The sequence below is a fragment of the Lasioglossum baleicum genome, unplaced genomic scaffold (assembly GCF_051020765.1).
Source record: "Lasioglossum baleicum unplaced genomic scaffold, iyLasBale1 scaffold2568, whole genome shotgun sequence".
Lineage (NCBI taxonomy): Eukaryota > Metazoa > Arthropoda > Insecta > Hymenoptera > Halictidae > Lasioglossum > Lasioglossum baleicum.
The window spans coordinates 1-19,378 of NW_027471627.1; the positions used below are offsets into that span (position 1 = coordinate 1).

The 19,378-nt window shown below is 40.3% G+C and overlaps 3 protein-coding genes across 3 annotated transcripts; 2 read left to right on the forward strand and 1 right to left on the reverse strand.

The window, feature by feature from the left end:
• Positions 1-6,941: 6,941 nt before the first annotated feature.
• On the forward strand, positions 6,942-11,249 carry LOC143221524 (ADP-ribosylarginine hydrolase CG3568-like). Its single transcript, XM_076446952.1, has 9 exons — positions 6,942-6,971; positions 9,091-9,363; positions 9,445-9,708; positions 9,788-9,957; positions 10,077-10,148; positions 10,239-10,525; positions 10,622-10,783; positions 10,852-10,962; positions 11,065-11,249. Exons 1-9 carry the CDS (start codon positions 6,942-6,944, stop codon positions 11,247-11,249), a joined length of 1,554 nt encoding a protein of 517 aa, XP_076303067.1.
• Positions 11,250-11,321: 72 nt separating this feature from the next.
• Positions 11,322-13,802, forward strand: LOC143221523 (uncharacterized; the record flags this gene model as incomplete). The annotated part of the gene is given in 5 exon segments (XM_076446951.1): positions 11,322-11,866; positions 12,250-12,551; positions 12,631-12,887; positions 12,972-13,190; positions 13,326-13,802. Coding segments are annotated over 5 exon segments (1,800 nt in total), but the record flags the coding sequence as incomplete, so codon positions are not given.
• A 996-nt stretch (positions 13,803-14,798) lies between these two features.
• On the reverse strand, positions 14,799-17,079 carry LOC143221525 (uncharacterized). Its single transcript, XM_076446953.1, is given in 4 exon segments — positions 14,799-15,528; positions 15,826-16,037; positions 16,809-16,868; positions 16,870-17,079. Coding segments are annotated over 4 exon segments (1,212 nt in total).
• Between the last annotated feature and the right edge of the window lie 2,299 nt (positions 17,080-19,378).

A 19,378-nucleotide genomic window follows, 5' to 3' on the forward strand; every position in this document is an offset into this window, starting at 1 on the left:
CTAACACGCGTTCCTTTGATGATTATGGGCGCACGATAAATGTTGTAAAATCTCGAATGCGGGTTTTATATTACTCACAAGCATTTTTGGCCTTCGTGGCGATAAAACATACTGCCGCACACGCGATGCGAAGTTGAGAAAAGAATAAAGAAACGTTGCAAAATATCGTGTACGTGGATAGATACGATTTTAGAACTCGCGTCACGCCTAAATCGAAATTGTGTCGCGATCTATACCTTGACACTTTGAAACAATGGGAGGCTTTTTTTCATACACATTAGCACTCGCCGTTTAATTGCTAGTTTTTTTTAGTGCCTTTAATTGCATGGAATAGCGGAAGATCGATATCTTCCTCGTATAATTTTTCTTTCAAAAACTATTTCTTACTTCGAAGCAAACTAACGATAGAAAGGAATTCTCTGAACTTTTAACCAGCAAAAATAACCTGAGAATGTATAATTACTTTGCAATGAATTTTAATACATTTTGAACAAGCATAAATCATTTTATACTTAGAGCATTGTACGATAAGAATAGAATTTTCTTAATTTCGAGCAGTTTATACTATTACTATAACAAAGATATCATGGTGTAAGTTCATTCAATGATACGCGTATAAAGTACTTTTCGTTAAAACGACTAGCTGAATATATATTTTAAATATTATCCCTGCTCGTAAAGCGAAATTCACAAAACCCGCGTGCACGTGTACTATGTACAATAGCCTTAAACGAGGACATTGTTCTTTTCGCCGATGTGGCCGCAATGAGGGAAGCTGGGGATAAAAATCCATTCATTAAAAACAACGTTTGAATGACAGATGAGGAGTTAAGAAGCACGGTAATCACGCTTCGTCGGCTATTATCATGTATCATTACGGTATTGTTCGAAGCAACGAGCACAAGGCTTCCGCGTCGCGTTTTGCGGCTTGTTCCATCCGCGAAGCACGCGCGCGCGCGCGGACAAACGCTGCTCACGCACCGATCTATGAATCGTGGTTGCAATAGAGACCATGCAGCCAACAACGCTGTCAGAGAATGCACAATGTTGCCCTGTGACCGAGTTAATCCAGGGAATTGCGCTTTCGTTCGATTCCGTTACGACCACACGAGGGGAAATTTCTAACACGAGCGAAACGGTACTCTCTAAAGTAAAAAAAAATATGTGTATTCCATTTCTTCTCTCTCCTGTCCTCCTTTACAATTTTATTACCGTTATCGCGTGATGCGATTTCCGATCGAAAGTTCGTTTACGTCTGAAATAAAAGTAGAAGTGTATTGAATTTGTGCTATGTGTAACGGGTACAAAAAGTATCTGCACATATTTACATTTTTTTCAATTAAATATTTCTTTTACCTGCGCTTCCTGGATAGTAACCTTTTTGCATTGAAATTATAGCACTGGAAGCAACAGGAAGTTCAATATGTTTGCACTTAATTAATCGTTACCTGAAAAAAAATGAGAGAAGCGACGTGTAAACACTTTTTGTATCCACTGTAATAACGTTTCGGCTTGTATATTTTTTCTCTCGCATCTCGTTGCTCGTGACAGTCCTAAAACTTTGTAAATTATCCGCCACCTGTTTAGGGTGTATAAAGACGAGGAATAAAGTATGTGTTGGTGCAGGGGGCGACTGAATATTTTTAAAATTACGGACATTTTCGCCACGTGACACGGGAACACTGCCGTATACGATGGTCCAAAAATAAAATAAATACGAAGATACACACGGTTCGTGTCGAAGGATACGATCGTGCACGTATGAATTATACATGATGGAATCGTGTATGAGTCAGGCACGCCACCACACATTACGCGTCACTTGTACAAATAAAATAACATTACTTATCGTTTATGTACCGTCCGAATTTAATCACTGGCAAACTAAAAAAGAAAAAAAAAAGAAGCGTGCAATTCGGATGAAATATGGCGAGAAAAAATCAAATCATGGTTGATATAATACGGATATAAAGAAAGAAATATATACATAGCGCAATGGATATTTTATATCCGAATAGAGTTTGTATATTCGAATATTTTTCGATATAATCGAATCGTACACTCGGTGTTTGGAGGACATGTCGCCATAGTAACGTTATTCTCCTGTCCTAGAAATTCCTCGCTATGTATTGTACCTAGATTCCTTCGTTAATGTGTCAAATCATCAGTTAGTTTATTATTTTATACGTTCATTGCTTCGTTCGTGTCTGCCCGCACTTCTGTCCTAGAAATTCCACGATGAACATAGTTCGAAAATTCTTACGTTAGAACGTCATATTACGAACTAATTTATTACGCAAGCAAACTCGATAAAATACGTTAACAGCTATTCCTGGCAAACAAAAAAAATGTAAACCGAATATCGCACTAATCGTGCAATTCACAGTTTCGTAACGTAATATTTACCTGGTACATTTATTTTCCCGATTATTTCAGGTAAGTAATTAAAAGTGATGCAAATCGAAGAAAAGCATTCGATAAACTGTTACGTGTCATTTCTGTCACTTGTATTATCGATAATCCATTTTCTTCTCGCTAATAAAAATCAAATTGAAGGAAAAAGTTCCCTTCGACTTTACGGAATATTCTAACACGTCTTTTGCGAATCGAGAAACAATATCTTGGAAACTAAGTTCAGAGTTCGAGACGCTTTTAAAACGGATCATCGAATAATACTTCGAACGATTCATTTGAACGTTACCCGATGCACTACTTATCGATAATCGATTTCGAATCAGTTACCAGTGGGACGAAGAAAGTTCGTTGGACTTTCAAACGCAACGTTAAACTTTCTAAAATATTATCCTGACGCTTATTTCTTAATTGCACCGAGAATGTAACGCGTTGAAATAAAATCAATTCCACGTAACAATTCTTTCAGCGTTTCCATTCTTTCGACGAAGCGTGCCGTGCCACGTGCAGGAGCATAAAAACGTTCTAGTTCGTGACAGGTGCACCGGGAAACTTGTTTTTTAAGCAACTTCCATAGAATTTGAAATGAAGCACGGCCGTATTTTTTATACTTTTATATTTCACCGACAGCCATCTCTTAGACGATCATACCGTTATTTCGATGTTCTTCCATTGGATAAATTTCATATAGAATTACATGCTTAATCTCGAACGTTGCGAGGACAATGTAAATCTGTCGTCAATTTGTTACACCAGGAGTCGCGACTTTCGCAATTTGCGCGGTCAATCATTATACTAAACATATCCATCAATAAACGATATTATCGATGGTACAACCTATCGTTGAAAACATCATACATCGAAGTCGAGAAACAAATAATATTATAATAACAAGTTCGTGACATGTTAAACAATTAGAACAATAACATAGCCTATAATTTCGATATAAACGTGATATATGTCACGTCTAATGTTTCCCATATCTATAATTACAAAACAACTCGAAATCAATACTTACAGTGCTTCATACTTGATGATTTTCCCTTGCGAACTTCTATCTTGTACTATCAATTGAATTATATTTACAACGTAATAAACACGCGGTCGGCAAGCCGTGAAGTCACGTGTAGCGGAACTCCGGTGTACACATAGAATCCTTGCTAATCCTGAGAAGAAAACACGCGCGTCACAGTCGCATCTCGGTATAAAAAAATCAATGATTCATCGAATCATTGATCACCACGAAATAAACACAACGTTAGCGATTCCGGCCTCGCGGTCAAGTAATCGAATCCCGACGCCGAAAGGTTAATCTGTACGATCGAGTCGAACCGATGTCACAATACTTATACTCAAGATCGTGAACTCGCACGGATCTGTATACACGGTCCTCGCGATTCTTTCTGCCACCTATGCGCGCCCTCTACGAATTCTCTTTTGCACACGAGGTCGTGAAGAAGAAAAAGGTGTTCACTAAGTTCGGTTAGGTCAAGTGTTTTCCCGACGTAGTCTCGAGAAGCACTTGTTGATTCCGGACGAGCATAGTTCTGACCAGAACGTTGAGAACCACACCTTACGAGAGACTGTAGTGAATATACGGATCGAGTTGAAAGGCCCTCGCCCGTGAGACCACATCAGGTCCGTACCTAGCGACCAGGATCCCTGACACACCATCGATCCACGCTCCTTCCGATCCTTGTTTACAGTATAAACGGCCCGCGCGCAAAATCAATTATCCAACGTTCAAACACCGTAAACACGGAAGAATGTAAAGTAAAGATAAGGATCAAAAGTTGCTAGAGATGTTAATGATGCTTCGGTAAATTCTATCTTCCTGAAGTAAATTTCAGTCGAAAAGAAAAATTATTATTTAATGCGAATACGTCGTCGCATATCACCGTTACCGCAAATTCTTCCTGACCAAACATGTCGGATTGGTATAATTCATTACGCATATAAGTTTTATCTAGACATTCTTCTGTTGTCAAATTAGCTGTCAGATTTTTTGATAAGCTGGATAAATTACCAAATATTAAATTCTCCTCAGTCCCAAATGTGAATATTAATAAAAATGCTGAAAAATGTTACAAAGAATATTTAATATGAGGCCACACCTAGACTTCAATCTTATACAGAATTGCATTAATCCCAGGCAAGAATTTTAGCTTTTACTCTACGAATCGGGGATAGCAGAAGAAAGGCACAACATACCAAAACTCTTTGCTGTGATTCGAGGCGAAACTTAAGAAGAAACTATCAAATATCAAGGTGAAGAACACGGGGACAAGCATCTGATGCCTGACAAATTGTCGCGAATGATTTTAGCGATTATAATTCATTGGCGTAAACGGCCTTTTAATATAATTAAAATAAAAAGTTAATTGATTCGTTAAGTAAAGTATAGTCATTACAAAGTCGATTTAACCTATTTGCAAGTAACTTTAATTTTTTTCATTTTTATCCTATAACTCTAGTATAATTATTTTATAATTATATACGTCCTGAAGAAACATAAATATATGATTTTGTTATGCATTAGGTTGTTAACATTGTTTAATGTTGGGAATGTACCTGACAGTAATGGAGAGCTACAGGTCGTCGATACTTGAAGGGAGTATACCGAAGAAATAAATTTTTTAAAAGACCCGTTATGCCCGGCAGTAAATAATTAGTAGGCACCCAGCGTACTTGCTTAAGAAGTCATTCAGACATAGTCTCGAGCCGTCCCTGAGCCGTTGTAAGAGAGAGGGACTAACTACTTGGCTCCAAAACGGGGGTTTGGCGTACCGTACGTTCACCGTGCTGCGTTCACCTCAGTTTTATCGACGTATTTTTCTCATTCTCTCTCTTTTCTTCGTTCCAGTAATGTCTGGCACTCGCTTAACCGTCCATTGCATACTTTCTTTCCATCCCTCACACGATAACCGTGTCGACCTCGAAAAATTTCTGCCATACCATGCGAATTGACTCAAACTGATCTCCTTCGCAGACCTGATAAGAATATTCGTAAAAAATTCGATTCCAAATATACTTCCACTAATTTATATACACACACGCGTAAACGTACATATAAATTTATATTGTAGATTTTATAACTTTTATAAAATTTGGTTAGAATAATACTTCCTTAAGATAAAAGATACAGGATAGCGGAATGACCAATTGTATATGAACTCGAATTCGATAGAAGAACATGGGTCGCTTTTACCGGTATTCTAGAACGTAAATCGTAAAACCGGTTTTAAAGACGTGTCCCAAAAATTAAAGGGTAAAAGAGTGTTCGATACTAAACCTGTTGAATGGTAAGTTTCACTGTATAAACACTTGTTGGAAACTGTGAAATATTTGGTTATTATAAATAGTAAGGATATGAATGAGAAATTACTTCGAATGTGCACCGTCGGTATCACCGTAGTTGTAGCGCATATAGTTAGATGGCACTCGTGTAGTATATAACGCGCGAAATTCATCTGTTTTAAATTGCAAATCCAAGTAGAAATTAAAGAAAAAGAAAGTTTATTATCAATTTCTTTTCCAAATATTATATTAATAAAATAAAACCATTTCGATACCATAATAATATGCAAATGATACCATATATAATGAATAACATAATATTTTACATTTTTTTACTTACAATTGTACTAAGAAATTAATAATTTAATTTATATCATGGAAAATTATTATCGCTTATTTATACAGGTGATCTGCTTTTAATTTTTAATTAACATTATAACTTTGTTACCTTTTATTTTCCTTAATACATTAACTCGTACCAGAATAGAACGACCAGTATTTATTATACACTAAAGAGAAATTCTTTGTTGAGTAGAAAAAGAGTGACGTTATAGGTTTTCAAAGTGTGACCATGTACTCTTTTAACATCTACAGTGACGTAAAGAACCATCGTACATATCTAGTGGAAATTCTATACACGCTTGTAAAAATTCGATGCAACATGTTTTATTTTTTTATAAAAGTATTACCTAACACTATTAATCACTTTTACTCTTACATATTTTATACTTTGCACTATTTGATAATTTATTCCTTGCGTAACATTTAAATATCTGTAGTAAATGTAATATTATTCGCATATTACAATACCCATAATATTAATTCTTGTTACAAGCAATTCTTAACATTAAATTTTGATACTTTTTAAAAAGTACTTACCGTTCTATCATTTAAAAAGTCGAGATAATTCTTAACGAATAATTCTGATCGTATGCACTTATTCAAAAATCTAAATCTTACCGCGTCGCCGTGAGATAATCTGCGCAAGCGCAGACTGCACCGGACACGCATGTGTTTCGTGTCCTGTGCACAAGTTTCGTTTCGCGACTCGTCTTGTGCGGACGCGGCATCAGATACGAGCGCGAAACTGTATCATCAACGTTTGGCGAATTTCGAGAAATTTTGGAGGAAAACGTGAATGAAACAATCAAATCCTTCATTGCGTTCAAAGTACTTCGTTACACTTTACATACTTACACATTACCGCGGCTAAATATTTCGAAGTAATTGATATGTCCCTGTTCGCCTGTTGCATACGTCGGGTGAGTTTTGTTGTTCCCGCCTACAGGCAATCACACGACGTAATTGATCGACTACGTATATGAGTCATCACTGACCAGGAAAAGTAGCATCAGCCACGTATTGAATTGCATCATTTCCGTAGCAAGATCAGTGGAACAGTATACGAAGAATTGATTATATTGCGTTGGTACCATATGCATTTTCTTTCCTCGTAAAACTTTATTTTTAAAAGGGAAAAATTTTTTTCACGGAGGTAATGACGTTAATAATAGATTATTTTCCTTCGTTTAATTATATGCGTATTAAGAATGTAAGGAAACATTATATATAGTAAATTCACCGGCAGTCTATATAAGCACTGCATAGTCCTTTTGAGTGAAGCAGTGAAGTCGTACCCGGTGACTAGTAATGTCGTCACGACGCAGGATCAAGAAGGTAATCAGATGCTCAATTGTAAAACATAAATATTATCGATTAACTTTTAACTGTAATTCATTTTATACAGGCTTTCTTGCATTTTTCATTCAAGGCATTTCACTGAATATTTAGATAAGATAAAGTAACTCAAACTTAATGCGTATATATAGTCATATCCATGTGTTTAATGGAGGTACTTACGGTATTAGACATGTATAAATATGTTTCTTGTATAGAACATGGTAATATTTAAAGAAAACTTTGATTTTTTGTAGGCTATTGTCAGTAATACGCTGTAACTAAACGAATCCGTGGTAATTTAATATCGTACGATATTAAACGATGCTCGTGCCTATTATCTCCAGCAAATATCTTAAATTGTTTCGGTAATTGAAATGTTTGTAGCTTTCCTCTTCAGTGATTTTACGATCCGCATATATTGCTCAACGATGTGTAAACATTCAATTAGTTTGAACTAGACCATGTATATTTATATGAACGACGATGAGTTTACTTTCACATCTACCATAATCTGTTTAATTTGAAATTAATGTAAATTCTACTTTCCACGCTTATCGCTAGAGGGATGGCTATCACAACCATGTTTCTCTAAAGTCGTCGTTTAACCATTCCTCTCATACAAATGTTACATCTGACCCGATTTCAACTATTCTGATGTCTGAGGCATGGGCATCCTGGGATAACCTTACCGATAAGTCCAATAGAAGCCCTCGAACGACACGGTATCCATTTTCTCGTCTCCCCTTTTCACTACATTCTCGTGGCACGATGTATTTGCTTTTATATGCATTTTCAAATGTATTTCCTTAACATTTACGCTTCTCGTAAATATCCGTTCAATGTAATCCATTCTATTTTATATCTTTTCTGTTCAGCTAAAAATCCAAATAATATATTGCACGTCAATATTCGGATAATGTATATTTGGAAATCGATTAAATTGTAAGATAAAAGAAGAAGAATGACGACACTGTTCTGTTAAAATTTATCGAAGCCAGTTGGCAATTGACAAAAGTCAGAACGACTAAGGGAACAAAAAGGAATCGCTTGTTTACCGGAAAATAAAAAATCGGTGCTGTGTCGATTTTTCCATGGCCGCGGGCTAGCCTTAATTCTTGCTCACCCCTGTCGCTCAGGTGGCAGAATCGGTAAACAGAAAAATGAAGTTAACTTCGCGTTGCGGGGTTGTCGGGGGCTGGGAGCGTGTTCAGCGTAACTCGCTAGGGTGAACGGATACATTTTCCGCTACTTAACGGATTTCATGCTCAAGTATCAAAGAGATCGTGTCCTTGCTCTAATCAGCGCGCGTATTAATAGAACGCGACTTTGGTTTTGTAAATTTTCTTAGGATCCTTGCGCCTCTGTTATTCCGTATCACTTGGGATATGAGAGAAGAAAGTTATTCGAAATATAGAGGAGAAAGAGAGATATAAAAATAATAAAAGCATGTAACGTCTTCTTGACCATGCGGGGAAAGTTAAGAACAAAAGGTTTCTGGTTGAGGGATTCGGTCGCTTGATCGAGACTCAACCGACGTACAAAGGTTTAATTTTACGCGAACCCTTCTTTTTTTAAGTCGACCATGTTCCCCGGGTTTCAGCCGTGATTCCTTGATTCAAACGAGAGATTTACAAGCGAAAATCATCGCTGCGCAAATACATTCGAAATTCTTCGATCATTCGATTTTATACGATTTCGCAGAATCAACGACGAATGGAAGACACTCGTCAGCAAGTGTTAACGAAGGAACCACCAGAGATATCATGGGAGAACACACTCGGAGCGCCGGATGGCGTTCCCTTCGATGACGATACGAAGGAATTGCTCAGGAGATGCATCGATGTATCGACACCAACACCCACGACCTTGGCACAAATCATGAAGCGAAGTGAGGCCTTTCCTATAAACTTTCCAATCAACACCATAAGATGTTCCGCCCTGAAAGATAGAGGAATTAGCACGAATGTCCTCGAGGTTGGAGCCTTAAAACATTTTTGGTCATTCACATTAAAAGTTGCTTAAAATCAAGGTTTAAGAACTCGGATTTAATTACAGATGAATGCAAACTCGGTTTATCCTTTGATACACGAAGCTATGTTACCATTACTTGCTCGGTGGTTAAAGTATAAACGACTGTATGGCAGTGCAATCGAGAGAGCCATGTATAAAGACATGGGATTGGTACAGTTCGTTCATCGTTTGTTAGAAAAGCGAGCTGTGCATTTCTATGGATCTGAAGATCGATGGAAATTAATCGATGGTAAGACAGGTGTGAACGGATGGGAGAACGTTGGCACAGATCACGAGAAAGAACCCCTGGTTTGTTATTTCTCTTTCTTCTACATAATCGTCTTTTTTTTTAATTCTGTTATATCTATGTGAATTTCGTTGATAATAGGTATTGACAAAATGTTTGTCATACGACGAGATCAAGTTATCCGCGATGTTGGCGATGTCTTCTCACACGGAATTCATAAATGATGGTTCGCGAGAGAACAGAGGCGTCGTGAGTACCGACCCAGACTCTGTACAGCCGAGAGGAGTTATTATGGGTGTTGTGGGAACAAGGTTATCTATGTTTAGTTAACATTTACCGTTAATAACAAAGCTATTTTAAAAACATCAAAATTCATTCAGTTTGTGTATAAAAATTCGCATTATTCACCTCGTTTACCAATTGCTCTCAGATTTGTACGGCCACGTTTCATGGAATATCAAGACATAATTATCACTCCAACGCAAAATACTGTTGAGAATGGGTAGGTTGCGAAATTTGTCGTATGTATATAATGTGTTTGTAAAGAGTTTAATTCAAAAATTAAATATACTTTGTGATATTTGTATAATAGATACGGACCACACACGAGTGGAAGTTCAGAAGAAATACGCGGGTTGCGCGATTTATGGGCAAAATTTTATGGCGAGGATTATCATCCATTGTACGATGAAACGCTGAAGCGAGTTAAATCGAAAGATAACAAAAGATATCTTTCAATAAACAGTCAAACGATCTTTGATATCGAAAATTACATGAAGAGAACACTGCTTGCTGTAGAAATTATACTTCTCGAGGCAAACACACGCGCAGAGAAGCAAAATACAACTGCTTACTTACACGTCGTGGGTTTTGGTCTGGGTTAGTAAAAGGAGTTACTTCTTATTACAGACTATTCATAATTTAATACCATGACAAAGTAAGCAAAGTAAGCATTGTATGAAAAAATATTTCTAGGGATATGGAGAATAATTCAAGACCAAGAAGTATACTTCTTAAAGACATTCGAAATTGCTCTCAGGAAGATGAACAAGAAACTGAGATACGTATCTGATATAATGTTCGCATACTTCCACCATCAGAAGTGCGGCGAAGCCGGAAACGGCGATTATCTCGGAGGTTAGCTAACACTTTCAACTTGTCCTTTCAACAAAGGCAGTCATTACAGACGACATGTTATTTTCCAGATATAAGGATACACTTTGCCCTCAGAGAACCTCACAGTAAACTACTCAGGGCCTCAGATGCAAATAAGCTTCTCGTAGTAACGTACGCATGGGACGGAAACGCGTTACCAGGTTGTTGAATAATTTACATTAACTGAGTCGACGCTTAGATTCAATAATAATTTTATAATTATTCATACCGAATATTAAAATTCATTCCTTGTCTCGTAATAGGAAACGAATTTTGGGGTGGACACTTGCAATCAAGTGGAGACTCTGCAGCAGCGTGCAGCACCCAGATCACAGAATTACACACTTTCAGAATAAATCCTCGAGCATGTGGAGCCAGCTTGCACGTTGCATCTGCGCAGCATGGTATTTTGCACATATCGGATTACGCGAAGTTACATCTTGCTTAGGTAACTTATATTTTATATCGCGTCGAAATTAATCGGCAACTGTAAGTTAATTTATAAACGAACACACGAGTAACGAAAGTCTTTAACTCTGAAATCTAGGAAAGGGCTGGCCCAATGGGCACCGGTCAGCGAAGACCATCTCGGTCTCCTCGTAGTCAGAGGAGTCGTAGCGCAGATGTGGATTGTTTGAAGAAATACACAGAGAGACGAGTGGAGGAGAGAAGACACACAGAGATACCAGACACAAGCAAACTCGATCCCTCCAGATGGATTCCATTACCGAAAAATATTACACGAATCCAACCAGCGTTGAAGAAGTCGCCACAATCGGCGAGGGACGAAGAAAAACGACGTTCAGTGTCGGGCGAAGCCGAGGAAATCGTAACGGATAGTAGCGGTAAGGCAAGCGCGGGCACACCGAAGAAATTGTCACCTACCAAAGAAGAAGAAACGACGAAGGGCCCTGACGAAGAGAAGGGCGATACGTCCTCGCCAACCTCATCCAGACAGACGGGCGGCAGGAGTCATAGCGCGGACGTCAGTCACATAAAGAAAGAAAAACTGGTCGAGGAACGAAGGCATACGGAATGCAGCGACCCCAGAACAATCGCGACGAGGTTGACAGAGCACATTTTCCTAGTCAAAAAGAAACCGATGCCATGAACGAATCAATTAAGACCGCGTGCACTCGTGATAAGTACCGAGACGTTGCACTAACTGTAATAATCGATTACTAGAGGTACACGTTAAATAATGTTGTCATGCAAATTATATGTATATAGAATAATAATAATTCGATGTCGGTTGTTATATGGATAGAAATGTATACGGCACGATAAAAAAAGAAACAGTTCTTCTTTGTTCGGTAAATATAATGCATACGTATAATATATAAAAGCAATAAAAAATAAAACAAACTCGTTGATTAATTGACCATTTCTGGCGCTTAAACAAATGTATCGAGTCTCGACACTGGATTTCTGATACCAAATACCTTTAGGTGGCTACCGCAAATTAACACCTCAAGGTTCCGCTACGATGCATCTCCATTCGCCAGGATCAGCAACAGCTGCGAAATCACGAAAAACGCCGCGACCAGATGGATGACGTTCGTCAAGAATCCATCCCCGTGTCCGATACCGCGAATGAACCCGGAAAGAAAGCCTTCCGCGGCGGAAGCGAGTCACGCGACCGATGGCTCGCAGCTTAAAAGCAATAAAAATGAATCCCCAATGTGGGAACCGCTGCGAAAATTCACGCCAATGGCGTCGAAGAGCAGTATGGAAACTAGCGAGAAACAAGGTGAGTCAATGTACGATTCGTGCAAAAGAAATAGCTGATGTTGTTTCAAACGTGAAAAATTATATCCAATCAATTTCAGATAAAACGGAGTCGAATCGAGATTTACCACCAACGAAGCATTCTCCAGATGCCAACGAGCAGTCAAGAAGACTTACTCAACGTATGCGAGATTTATACGACTTTAAAACGGAAAACGAGTGGCCGAAAAGGGCGACGAATGTTCGACGTGGAAACGTATGGATCAGTAAAAGTAGCAGCGAGGAAGATAGGACAAACAAACCAGTTCGTAGGAATAGCCAAGATTTGGAATTCAACGACAGAATAAACGTTATCAAGGTAAGCATACTCTTTATAATCTCATTTGCATTCTACGTTTGCCTCGTGTGACTTGGTGAAACATTTTTATCGGCAATGGCACAGTTGAAGGATACGAAAGTACAGTCGGATCACCAAGAACCCAAACGTACCCCGAAGAAAGATGAACACCCAGGTGGTATCGACGTCTTCAACAGCGAATACGAAGAACGTTTAAGGAAGTTCAACGAGAGACTTCGTTTCAGCGAAGATCTAGGTCTTGCCAAGCCGAAGATCAAGGAAAGACGAACCTACTCCGACGACTACGACGAGAAATCTCGTCGAGCTTCCACGCGATCGGCTCGTACTGAAGGTACAGTGCAATTGACGCGTGCGGAAGGATCCGTTCGATCGACACGTAGAGAAGATTCGATTCGATCGACGCGTACGAATAGCTCAATTCGATCAACGCGTACAGAGGACTCGGTTCGTTCAACCCGTACAGAAGATTCGGTTCGATCGACGCGTACCGAAGGTTCAGTCCGTTCAACGCGTACAGAAGGTTCGGTTCGATTAACGAGATCGGCACACTCGGAAGAATCGCAAGGAAGTCGCTTCCAAGCCGAGAAGAGGCCTTCGGACGCTAGCAGCAAATCCAGAGGAAGCTACGCCGAGGTGACACCCATATCTCCCGTAAAAAGGGATTCTCGTACGAGCGACGCGAGCTACGCGAGTATCGCCAACTATTCTGCGAAACGAGCTAGCGTGGACTGCAAGAGTACTAGACAAATGGTCGAACTTCCGCCACGAAGGGCTTTCAGTCAAACAGAAGAGAGGCCATCGACGCCTGTTCCGCCGATGGAATGGAACGATGACCGCTATGCGGCTGCTCGCCACAAACAGATCTCTGAACGCCAGAAGAGAGACAGTACGAGATATAAAGTGTACCTGACGTAATTGAACGAACGTATTTTTGATTCACGGATAAGTGTGTTCACAAAAGTTTCATCGATGTAACTAAAGAACGTTTTTAGAAATTCGATCCCCGGTGAATTTTCTTCGACAGGACTGATTCGAGTGGGAGAAATGTAATAAAATGTCGCGAAAGAGTTACGGATAGTAGGCAAGATAGGAAAAATATGTTTGATAAATTTACGTTCGATGATTTATTTCGTCAGCCCGTGGTCGTTAGTAAGGCAGTTATCCTAGTCAAGTATTACACGTAGTCGTTGAAGGTTCACTAGCACCCGAAATGCTTCTCTTTTGCCACTGTTTAGTGTCAAATTTTTGAATATGTATGTCATACGCCGATGGTGGTATTTTATATATGGGGGATACTTGTATAATTTGTATCGGCATTGTGGAACCGCACACGACTATTCAATTACGACGGTGAAAGGAATGTATCGATGTCCTTCGCGAAGTTTGAATTGAAATTGATTTTCGATAATTGGTATACGTCGTTGAAGGAGATGTCGCGTTCCATCATGTACGGTCGCAACTGAACATAGAAATGTGAGAGGAAAGTGTACCTAATGCTGTACAAATCATGTAATACGATTTAACTAATAAAATATTCTTTAAGAGAAAGATTAGATCGCAGAGAAACATCATGGTCGGACATAATCAAACTCACGCTAGACTAGATTGCACTTGTTAAAACTCGAACTTGCAATTTCCTCCACGCTAGAAAAATCACTCTAATGAAAACCAGCAAATCGATCATCCGGTATACGACGAACGATATAACACTCGTAGATCAAACCGGAAACGAATAAATAAAACACGTCTAATTTCGTTACAATCGTGTAAAATCAATCGCAGCCTGAAGATCGGAATTGTCTCTTAAAATTACGAAGTACTTTCAAACAAATCGATCCATTGCTGCTCTTGTAGGAAGAGTTTCGATCGATCTCAAATGATCATACGCAATAGTCTACGCGATCACGTCTCCTACTTGCGTTCGACGTTCCGAAAATCGTTACGAAACCCTGAACTCGAGTCTTTGACGAACGTCACCTTTACCCTCTTCCTCGTGGGTACGCCGTGCACGGAAGATGGCAATACTTTGCAATCTCTGCTCTGTCCGGATAACTGTTGTTCCTCTTCTTCTTTCTCGATCTTCAGCCTCTTCTGGCCGCAATTTGCCACACTTCCGCTAATGGTGGACGACGAGCTGCTCGTTACGGGCACACTCGACGAACAATTTGTCATAATACTCGAGCTGGTTACGACCTGAACATTTATCTGAGGCGACTTCGGAAAGGTCGAAGATCGTTGACCAGCTGGAGAACGCGCCAGACTTCCATTGCTCAACGCGCTCGAAGGAAGAGCATTTTGCGCAACGGCAGTCGACGGTGTGATGCTTCTTTTGCAGACTGGATTCGGTACACTGTGTCCCGAAGGTGCGATCATCAACAAATTGTTCCCGTTTTTATCGCACACAACGTGAGAAATCGGATGCTGCAGCTGTGTTTGACTGTTGAAACTCGTCCTGTACCCGTGGTTTTCGCTTATCGACTTCTCTTGCTTCAGGTATGGCGTTGTGGACTTTGGCTGATAGCCCGTGGAATTTTGAGTATTGTAATTTGGCTCGCATTTGATCTGGACCTCGTGCTGCGTCGATTCGTTCCGCTCCTGCGCCTTTTGCCATTCCAAAACGTTGTTCAATAACCGTATATACCTGCGAAATACACGATATTAGACTTTCCAAGTATAGCTCACAGGTATGATCGTTTTATTTTCACGAGAGATCGTTCTACTTACACGAGTATTATAAGCATTTTTCCACGATCTAACGTTTTTCTAAGTACACGTGAGAACGAGTAGAAAGTAGGAGTTTTATTATTTCTCAAAAGTAACTTGGAATTCGAGAGACTTTATCACTCGTCGCGATCGCGATCACCCGCGGTTAAATGACCGACGATGTAACAGAATTATTCGTCGTTTAGATGCTCGTTAGATTCATTTGAAAATTTACCGGATCGCCATGCGCAAGATCTCGTTCTTCGACAGCTTCTTATCCGGCGGATGAGTAGGCACCAATTTTCGAAGCTCAGCGAACGCTCCGCTGACATTCTGTTGTCTCCAACGTTCACGGCTGTTCGTGAACAACTTCCGAACTCCCAGAGTCCCTACCCGAGGTGTTGGCAGGCCGAGATGACCACCTCCGGAAGACGAAATCCCGTCTAGCTATGAAATTATTATGAATTTTAAAACTCGTCGAAACGCGACATTTCTGTAGTAAGTACATTGATCAAAATTCTGTAGCGTCAGATCTGCCAAATGTGTCAAAGCGACCGGTTTCAGTCTTTCTATTATACCTTTACAGCCACTGGAAACACGTGCAACTTGCAAAGTCAATGTCGCTATATCACATCACTTTAGCACTGTAACTACCAATAGAATCGAAATTTTTCATACATTCTACCTTTGCCTTTAGATTCTAAAAGCTTATATAACTTTAACTTTCGTTCAAGTAGGAATGCAATTATACAGTGGGTAAACAGAGTATTAGCACGCTATATTGCAAAAAATACTCATCTAACTAGAAAGCTTTGATCCTAATCAATGTTTATATACATGCAGAGCATAATATACAATACATGAAGGTGATCTACAAAAAGTTTCAGTACTTTTTCATCCTCCGATTACAACCTTTCTTTTCCCCAAAATTTTGTTTCCCATATAACCAGAATTCCCCTGGTTAAGCGATCCCTTTTTTCACCCGCTGTATGTAACCTTTTGTGTTTACCGTATTATTACAATTATTATCAGTCGTGTACACGGTATTCAACTGCTCGTACGGATCGGTAGTTACAGTGTTAATTATTATCATCCGTATATACTATATTTAATCGCGCGTTGCACGTCGATAATTCTAGTGTTAAAGAAAATTAAACCATCGCGACGCACGGGCTATCAGCGGCATTCGCAATTAAGACCAATTAGAATCTTGCTCACGGAATTATTGCGATCCCGCCGTTTCTTGCCTTGCTCCTCTTCCTCGTCCGTGTCATGGGAAATAAAATTCATCCGAGAGCGTCGCTTCCTCCTCCGTGTCCCTCGACGTGCCAGGTGAATCGCCGACTTCCTCCGCGAGTTCTCCTTCGCCGGACAAAAGTGACTCCGCTGGAGAACCGTTCTCCGTGTCTACCGTTCCTCCGCCGCAGCCATTGTACGTCAGCATCGACTGCAATTTATTAATTAGTCGTCTCGGCTTCGCTCGGATCATACGTTACCACTTTCCGCGCCTACACCTTCCCTCGCGATCCTACGTTTTTCCCTTCGAACGTTCGGGTCGAACGTTCAGCTTCGGATTCCTCGGCCGTTTTTTCGGCGTCGCGGCGACGCCAGACGACGGATGACAAAAGACGCGGGAAATTTCGATGAACTATCGCGACGAAATTAGCCTACATAGGCGCCAACAGGATGCTCCTATCGCAACCTCCCTCCGCGCTTTCGTCCCTGACATTCAATAGATACGTCCGCGCATGGATGAGTTATTCGGTTTTCCGAGTCGATGTTCCCCGAGAGTTTTCGCGACGCGGACTTTCGAGAGGAGAGAAAGATGAAGAGGAAGCCGTCCCTCGGAGTCTCGAGGGATCCTCGGGATATCTCGAACGCCAAAACGCACTTGCGAAGAAGGGTGTAGAAAACGATATTTTCGCATGGAATTTCAAACTCGTTATCCTTGGAATACGTTGAGTCAATGGTAGAGGTATCTTAATCACCGGGATAATTTGTAGAATCGTGTAATTATGGAACTGACAAGTGAATTTTCGAACTCGATAACGCGGCGCGACAAATGTCACTCGTTGCTCGGAAATTGAATCCTCGTATTATCGCGAGATATCGCTAATTTACGACACGGTAGATCCTTACCATGTCGCGAGGAGAACGATTTCGTTCACTTTCACCACGTCACCGTCCAATTTCGGGGTTTATTAAACTGTCAACGCAACTGTCACTTCGAAGTTACGACAATCCGGAGACACTTGGTAGGCAGATTTCCAAGGTTACGATCGTAGCTGATGTTAAACCGACTGACGAGTCCAGACGGGACGATTTAACTAATAGAAAGTGCAGTACAACCCCCGAGAAAATGAATTTTGCGAAGGCGGAGCGCAGGCCTCATGGGTGGAGCTCCTCTCTGGACCGTCCCATACTGTTCCATGCGTATCCAGCATCCCCCCAAACACCCTTAGGTCGCTGTTAGACCCCTAGGTACCACAGTTGAATACGACGAAAAGAAAGAAATATCGATTGTCCTTGGTCCGGCGTGAAAAACATTTTCCAGACGTGAGTATCGTTATAAATATTCCATACGGTTCCCTGAAGCATACAAATTTCAGTTTAACTAATATTTGCTTCAAAACGATTCCTACTAAAAGTCGATACACGTAGAATTACAGCGAGTTGACTCGATCGTTACAAATATTTGCGGTGATGCACACAGGTGAATAAAGTTACTTGATATTCTACGTTTAATACGAAAGCAGTGTCTGTGCAGTGAATCCTACATCGAGAAGTTTCTATTTCCCAAGTTCCCAAACAATTAGATTCTTATTAGCTGGATGGCACGGATTCAACGAGGGGGGATGGTGAGGTGTAAAAAAAAGGGAGCCTTGTTTAATATACATTAGGGGTGAGAAGCCCCGACCGTTGTCAAGTGGCCACCAGCCACGAGCTGTTTTATTGTGACACCTCAGAAGGGTGCTACAGATTTTCCAGCGGGATGGATCGGAGGGTGTCATCGTGCGATCCCGATTAAATGATTAAATCTGCGATCGTGTTCATTCGAGCGCTATTACCGGCCAATCTGCGTGGGAGCTAGCTATAATTTCGGCTGAAATCAGAACCACTATTCGAACGTCTAAAACGTTCGTGATAACGAGAATGCGTAATCTAGCTGTTTCGTTACCGAGTTATCGCGTTATTGCAAGTTATCGTTGAAAGAAAATGTTAAATAAACGACGGGATACGCGAAGGAGATTGTCAGAGAATTAGATTGCTCGGCAAAATTGAGATTCTTTTCGTTAATCACGGTACATCGTTGTTTCGTGTAATGCCATGTTATTCGAATGAAACAATCGACTTGCACGAAGAGCATTACAGAGCAGATGAATGGCTCGAGACAAAAAATGAAGTTCAGCTCGCGTTTGATAACGTTTGCCGATTAGATAAGGCACGAGTCGATGTTGTTTGTTCGTTTAATTGTGTGAGAGGCATCTTCGAGGCAGATGTTAATGGATGAAACAGGAAGAAGGTGGAGACAGATTTAGTCACGAGTCCCTATGCACACGATGACGCACCGATAACGAAAGAACAACCTCGACGAAACTCTTTCTTGACCATTGTCAAACCGAGAGGCAGAACAAAGGGCTATAGCCACCGGAGAATTGTGCAATTTTTTCATAATTTCGCAAAGACCCGAACAGGAGAAGAGTATAAGAGGAAGACGGAACGCTCTCGAAAAGCACCGAAGCGGTCTCATGAAAGCGATTTAAGAACGTATATCTTTTAATGCCGCT

Excerpts from the sequence above, each read along its gene's own strand:
- LOC143221524 (XM_076446952.1), top strand. The coding sequence starts at position 6,942 with ATGTCCCTGTTCGCCTGTTGCATACGTCGG. Across the intron at positions 9,958-10,076 it reads ATGGGTGTTGTGGGAACAAG|ATTTGTACGGCCACGTTTCA; the intron begins GTTATCTATGTT and ends AATTGCTCTCAG. Across the intron at positions 10,963-11,064 it reads GGACGGAAACGCGTTACCAG|GAAACGAATTTTGGGGTGGA; the intron begins GTTGTTGAATAA and ends GTCTCGTAATAG.